The sequence below is a fragment of the Pipistrellus kuhlii genome, unplaced genomic scaffold (assembly GCF_014108245.1).
Source record: "Pipistrellus kuhlii isolate mPipKuh1 unplaced genomic scaffold, mPipKuh1.p scaffold_m20_p_13, whole genome shotgun sequence".
NCBI lineage: Eukaryota > Metazoa > Chordata > Mammalia > Chiroptera > Vespertilionidae > Pipistrellus > Pipistrellus kuhlii.
Genome location: NW_023425438.1, coordinates 11904384 through 11912023, shown reverse-complemented (window position 1 = coordinate 11912023; position 7640 = coordinate 11904384). Strand labels below are relative to the sequence as shown.

The window sequence follows — 7640 nt, the reverse complement described above, 5'->3', positions numbered from 1 at the left end:
GCTGTGTCGCGCCGGCGCCGTCGCGGGGAAGTGACGTAGGGCCTCGCGAGGCCGCGCAGGCGCCGTAGCGGAGGAGCGCGGGAGCGTCTCCGCGGGGAGAGCTCGGCGCCTGCGCCTGTGACCGGAGCGGCTGGAGGCCGAGCCGGGGGCGCGGGGCCGCCAAGCCCTCGCTCCGTAACCGCCCCTGGAGCGTGTCCCGAGTCCCCGGGGCTCATTTTCTTCTGAACCGCTGACCGCTGGCAAGTCTCCCGCGGCCTCGCCTGGGGACAGCAGGGTGAGGAGCCACAAGGCCTGTGGAAGCGCTGCCTAAACTCCATCCCAGGGCCCGCTCTGTCGTGGTGGGGAACACGGACGTCTCCAGGTCACCCCCAGGTGGACAAGCAAAACGCCCCGAGTGGCGTTTGACAGACGGCGGTTGGAAGGGCCACCCGCCGACCCGCGCTCCTTCCCCGCTGACCGCCCTGCCGAGTTCCTTCCGCCTGCGCGCTCGCCCCAGGCCAGAGATGGTAGTGGCAGGATTCACTCTGTGCTTATCTATTTATTGAAACAGTTAAAAAAAATAAATAAACAGGTTGTTTTTGATAATTAAGATACGACGTTTAGTTAACTTTGTATTTTACCCTTCCCCCAAAGGGTAAAAGGCCACTGCTGAAACAGGTGTCAGGGTAGCGGGGTGTTTAAAGGCTTAATTCATCCCTCCAGAATTCATGTGTTGAAATCGATGCCTCTGTATCTCACAATAGGACAGTATTTGGAGATAGGGATTTTAAAAAGTTACCTAAGTTAAAATGAGGTCCTTGGAATGGGCGTAATACAGTCTGACGGTTATCCTTTTAAGAAGACATTGGGACACGGGCGTAAGACCGCCATCTACTGGCCAAGGAGAGAGGTCTCAAGACCTCTAGCCTCTAGAGCTGTTTCCCAACCTTCTCTCATGATGAGAATCACCTGGTGGAGTTGTTAAAACACAGATTCCTGAATCCCAACTAAGAAGTGCTAAACTAGAATTTTTGGGGACATATAGGTAAAATTGTATACTTAACTAGGTGGAGTTGTTAAAACACAGATTCCTGAATCCCAACTAAGAAGTGCTAAACTAGAATTTTTGAGAACATATAGGTAAAATTGCATACCTAACTTAGTGCTCTGTATATAAAATCTGTCTTAGAGCACTAGTTAAGTATACAATTTTACCTATATGTTCCCAAAAATTCTAGTTTAGCACTTCTTAGTTGGGATTCAGGAATCTGTGTTTTAACAACTCCACCAGGTGATTCTCATCATGAGAGAAGGTTGGGAAACTGCTCTAGAACTGGAAGAAATTTTAGTTGTCTAAGCACTTCCCTCACCCTCCCCACCACCCTCAAAAGAGCATTAACTGTATTTTCTGATTCTCTTTAATTGGATCTCTTTAAAAACGTATTCCTAGGTTTTGGAACCCTTCAAGAATTTAATTACAAATAAATTTACTCGTCAAAACAAAACGAGGAAAAGATTTCTCTTTGGATTCCAAAGATTCATTTAATGTTAAATATCACTAACTTACTTAATATTAACTCAATAGGCACAAATTTACCGAGGGTCTGGAAATATTAGGCACATTAGATATTTATTTCATTTATGTTTACAATAACCATGTGCTAGAAGTAACTTTTCCCATTTTATGTATAAGAAAACTGACCCAAGGAGATTCAGTGAGTTGGAATACATCCCATAACTGACAAGTAGCATGACAGGGTTTCCTATTTATGTCAGTCTGGTTCAGCAATCCATGCTCTTGATACTCTAATACTCATTCTCAAAGGCCAGTCAACAGTGCAATTGAATTCAGAGTTAAAATAAAATATATTCAAAGGGCTGTGAATTCAGTTTAAATTTTATAAAATAGATCTTATTACTTTTGGAGACTTTTACTTTTCTAATTTGTGCTTTCTAAAACATCAGCCATGGTAAACTTATCATCAGGATTTCTCTCTCTTGATCCTAAAAATGAAAAAAACTGTTCCAAAGTGCATGTTTCACTTTTAGTTTTGACATATATTTCAGAGAGGAAGGGAGAGGGAGAGATAGAAACATCAATGATGAGAATCATTGATCAACTGCCTCCTATTGGGGATCAAGCTGCAACCTGAGCATATGCCCTGACTAGGAATCAAACAGTGACATCCTGGTTTATAGGTCAATGTTCAACTATTGAGCCATAACAGCCAGGCTTGCTGACATTTTTAAATCTCCAAACTAGTTCACTAGTTCTATGTCTAATCTTGCCCTATGAGAACTGTAACACTGCACCCTTCCTTTCTGCTTTCCAACTCTTAAGTGCTGCCAACTCACCCTGTAAATTCTAGTGTAGAACTCAACCACAATTTCTCTGAATATTATTTGTGAAGCATTTAACCTTTATGTTTAAGGTCTCTGTCTTTGTTTATGAATGCACATAAATAAACTCCTCTAAACTTAAAACCCTTTAGAAACTTAAAACCTTGGGCACATCTATACATCTACTTATGAATTGTTCATTAACTTATTTACTTTGCATAAGTCGTGCATACCGTATCTTACCTCCAGAAGACTCCCCTGAACACCTAGGACAAATACTGTTCTACTTTCTTTTATGAATTGCTTGTTATTTAGTTTTTGTAAAACTATATTTTTCTCAATGACTTTTTGTATTGTAGATTATAAATGAGCATAGAGTAAAAACTTTGCAAGACCATGTACAAGTGCTACTATTGTGAACTTTTAATACTCTAAGAAATCCTCAATTAAATGACTCTTGTTTGTGTTCTGAATATTTTAAACAAGTTGGTAAGGTTACATGTTAGTAAAGATACAATGTGTCTGTAAGTAGGAAATTTCAGGCTAAGAGGGCATTCGGAAGTGTCAGGTATTCCTGGGTGTACTCTCCATTCCAAAAATTATGTTAGAGTTTGGTATGGCTGCTCAAGTTCCAGCCGTTATATCCCAATTTCAGTCAGTGAGAAGGAGGAAGAGGGAAGGTCATGCCCTCTTTCCTTAAAATACTTCCCTAAAAATGCACTTTTCACTTCTGCTTACATTTCATTGACTAGGACTTAATTACATGGACAGATCTAGCTGCAAAGGAAGCTGAGAAATTTAGTTTTTAAAAAAATCTTTATTGTTAAAAGTATTATGTAGGTCCTCCTTCCCTGCCCCCTCCGTTAACCTTTTCCTGACTGCTCCCATCCTCCCCCTGAAATTTAGTTTTTATTAGAACTGACCATAGGCCTAACTAAAAAAATCTGAAATTCTATTACTATTGAAGAGGAGAAAATGTGGATTTGGAAGCAATTAGCATTTTCTCTCACAGGTGCATGCTTGCTAATTTAGGCAATCCTCACTTAATAAATGAGTGTATCCCTAAAACTTGTAAATAAGACATTTGCAATCTAAGGTAAATAGTGGTTGAATTCCAAGATCTACTCAATAGTCTGTTAATTGCCTGTCCTGAGTAACTTGGGTGACTGAGTGTCGACCTATGAACCAGGAGGTCACGGTTGGATTCCCAGTCAAGGCACATGCCTGGGTTGTAGGCTTGATCTCCAGTGTGGGGCGTGCAGGAGGCAGCCTATCAGTGATTTTCTCTAATCGTTATTGTTTTTATCTCTTTCTCCTCTCCTTTTCTCTCTGAGATCAATAAAAAAATAGTTTTAAAAAATAGGGCAGGTGGGGGGAGGGAGTCTATTGAGGGGGAAAGTAACTGAAGCAGTATTCACCATTGAGGAGAAAATGGAAAACTATAAACTATAGACAGGCCCTTGTATCTTTAAAAAAATAAAATTCATAATTTAAACTGTCTGTTAGACACCATCTCTGGTTGATCTATTAGTGCCTCAGACTCAGCATGACCCAAACTGAACTATTTCCTCCTTTCTCCTTTTTGTTCTTCCAGTTCCCTGGAAGCCTGGTCCTCTTCTATTCCCTGTATCAGTTAAAATCACACGATTTTCTATTATTTCTAGGCTAAAATGTTCCAAGTCATCTGTGACTTTTCTCTCTATGAAGCTCTCTCTGGCACAGACATATGAACATTTATAACCTCTGATCAGTGGTCAAGTCCTGTAATTTCCATTTTTTTAGACACCACTCAATATAATTTGACCAGCCCCACAGTTTCAAATAGCATCTGTCTTCTAATGCATCCAAAATCTGTCTCTTTTAGCAGTCATCTCACATATCCAATTTCCTACTGAACAACTCTATTTAGATTTCTAGTATGCGTATTGTACTAAACTGTCCAAAATAGAACACCCAAACTTGTTTTCCCAATTAAACTAATGGCACTTACTTTTACACTGTTATGATTTGATACATTATTATTATGTGTATACATGATTATAGATTGAAAATGGATAGGCAAAAATGGAAATGATTGTTACAATCGTACAGTTATAAGTATTTCTTTTAAACATTTGTTTAATCATGTTTAAAAGAAATACTTATAACTGTACACAAAAACAGCTTTGTCCTGTGTGGGTGGCTCAGTTGATTGAAGCATCATCCCTGTATACCAAAATTAGTTTTGGGTTCGATTCCAAGTCAGGGCACATACCTCAGTTATGGGTTCACTCCCCGTTTGGGGCACGTAAAGGAGGCAACCGATTGTTGCCCACTTAGGTGGCACCAACCCTGACTTCCAAAATGGAACAATGCATCTGCAAAAGGAAAAGTGATGGCATCTACGCCATCAATCTGAAGAGAACCTGGGAGAGGCTTCTGCTGGCAGTTCAAGCCACTGTTGCCATTGAAAACCCTGCTGATGCCAGTGTCATACCTTCCAGGAATACTGGCCAGCAAGCTGAAGTTTGCCACTGGAGCCACTCTGACTGCCAGCTGCTTTACTCCTGGAATCTTCACTAACCAGATCCAGGTAGTCATAAGGGAGCCCAGACTCTGGTGATTACTGATCCTAGCGCTGACGACCAACTTCTCCTAGACACGTCTTAGTAGTATATTATAACCTGCCTACCACTGCTCTGTGTAACGCAGACTCTCCTCTGGGCTATGTGGACTTTGCCAGCCCTTGCAACAACAAGGAGCTCACTCAACAACAAGTAGCTCACTCAGTGGGTCTAATGTGGTGGATGCTGGCTGGGAAGTTCTGTGGCCCCATCTCCCGTGAACATCCATGGGAGGTTAAGCCTGATCTCTACTCCGGAGAGCATGAAGAGATTGAAACCGAAGAGAGAGAATTTTAGGGTGTTCCCTGCCGCTCAGCCTGAGGCCAAGGATGGGTCTGATGACAAGCAGGTGCCCTCTCTGCCTATTCAGCAGTTTCCTATTGAAGACTCAGCACTGTGCCTGCCACAGAAGACTGGTCTGCAGCCCCCACAGCTCAGGCCACTGGATGGGTAGGGACACCCACTACGTGGTCTTAAGTTGTTCTTCCACAAACTCTTAAGTGGAATGAAAATAAAGTGGATGAAAAATAAAGTTTCAAAAACAAAGTAAACAATTCAAACCTCTCTCTTGTTTTAAAGGAACGGGCCCTGCCCTGCAACGCACCCGTCCAGTTACTCCACGCATTCACGGTACTTGGTACAAGTTAGTTTTGGGCCCAGCGGGCCACCGTCCGCAGGTCGGGCCCGCCGCACGTTCTCCAGCGTCGCCCAGAGCCACGCCCAGAGCCCCCCCCCCACTTCCTTCCTCAGGCCCCGCCCCGTCCCGGTGCGCATGCGCGCCAGCGAACACGTGGCTGCCGCGGAGCCGAGCAGCAATGGCGGCGGGTGGCGGCCGAGTCGCCGACTCCCTGTCTTCCGCGGGGGTCCCCTGCGCCTTCTCCCCGCACAGTCAGGCCTTCTTCGCTTTGGCGTCCGCAGATGGTCACCTGCGAGTGTGGGAGACAGCCAACAACCGGCTACACCAAGAGTACGTGCCTTCCGCGCACCTCAGCGGTACCTGCACCTGCCTGGCATGGGCGCCAACGCGGTTGCAGGCCAAGGTAAAGCGAGCGGGACGGCGGGGGTTGGGCGTCCGCCTGGGCTCGGCTCAACTCCTCCCCACCCCCCAGCCCCACGGTCCGCAGCCCCGCGTCTCGCGGGGCCCTCGGGAGCCCGGGGCGTGGAGGCGGGGAGTGTGGCGGCAGCGGCGCGGAGTGGGCCCCGGCGGCGCCAGTCCCCGGCGGGCTGTCCAGAGGGCAGCGAACTGAGTGCCCGGCCTGATCCGATGGGCAGTGGACCAGAGCCCTGTCGGCGGGCTCCATGCGGTTTTCGCCCTCTCCCCGCTGTCTCCAGGGCCGCCATGTTCGCCGAGGCCCCGGCCCCTCCGGCTGCCCGGCCTCGCTGAACAGAATGCGATCTTCCGAGCCCAGGCTTTTGACAGAGCCCCACTTCGGGGCTACACCACTGATCGAACTCACCCTTTACCCTCTCATCGGATTTGCCCTGGGCGGCTGGAATCAACAAGTCGGTTTCCTTGCTTCCGTGCACCCCACCCCACCCTTGGGTGCCGGCTCACCACGTGTTTGTCTTCCACGTCCAAGGCGTGGGACTCGGCCTCTGGATTCTCGCAGGCTCCTTTCCATCCTCAGCCGTTTGCAGCTTCTTGCTTTTAACAGAGGCTCGACTTCCCTTTGAATGCATCCTTTCCCCCCAAGTCTGAAGTCTGTATTAGGATATGTAGGTAAAGTGAAGTGGTTTAACTTAAATATGAGTCCAGGTGAAGTTTGTCTTAGATGGGACACGGCCGACTTTGGGAAGGCTTTTCTCTGTTAGGATTCATCTCAGGTAAGATGCCATGCCCTGGTGAGTCACAGCCGCATCTGCTCTAACTCACACGCACGTGGGAACTGCGATTAAGCGATCTTTCAATCCAGGCTTAGCTTCCTAGTAGTAATTTTGCCTCCAGTTCCCTATTTGTAAAATGGAGATAATAGTACCCACCTCACAAAGTGTTTGTGAAGATTAACACATTTAGTGTGTAAAGCATTTAGAATAGTTCTTGGTGTAAGTGCTACAAGTTTTGTTACTCGCGTTATATTTGTATGGCTAGTTCTGCAAGGTAAAGACTAACTTTTTGACTTGTTTGGGAAGAAACGGGCTCTGGAAAATTAAGCAACTTGCAGAAAGCAAAAAATTGAGCTCAGTTCTCTATCATATGCAACGAATAGTTAATATTAGGCTGGTAAAAAAATTTTTCCCCCGTTCTGGTTTTCTGTAGACTTAAAATTACATTGAATGCTTCAGAAATAAAACATTTATCTAGGCTTAAATTTACTGTTAAAAGTAAAAGTTTTGAATTAAATATAGCACTCTAATACAATAGAAAAGTATTTGGATTTAGTTTCATAACCGGGACTCAACTCAAACTTGGTTTTGTCACATTAAGCAAGTCACTTTAATTTTGGGGGCCTCATTGAAAAGTGTGAGGGGTTACATTAAAAAGTTTTTTTTATAGGTTTCATATCCTTTTGCCTGTATTCTTTCATTTTAGCACACAACTCTATAAAATGCCCTGAAGTTATTACATTTTTTTTAAACTAAGAATCAGAACTAAGAAGTTTTAAATGACTTCACCAAATTCTTAATGACCAATAAAGTAGTTGTGGCCCCTGGAGTTGAGATACTATGACTGGTGTAGCATGGTCTGGCATGTAGTGTGTGCTCAATGTTAGTTGTTAT

At 44.8% G+C, this 7640-nt stretch overlaps 1 protein-coding gene across 1 annotated transcript in view; it reads left to right on the top strand.

Moving 5' to 3' along the window:
- The first annotated feature begins 5701 nt into the window (after positions 1-5701).
- Positions 5702-7640, top strand: part of WDR43 (WD repeat domain 43) — a 36119-nt gene continuing 34180 nt past the window's right edge. Inside the window, exon 1 of the mRNA XM_036434878.2 lies at positions 5702-5962. Coding sequence (XP_036290771.1) covers positions 5738-5962 — 225 coding nt within the window. The 5' untranslated portion in view covers positions 5702-5737. The remainder of the gene's footprint in view (positions 5963-7640) is intronic.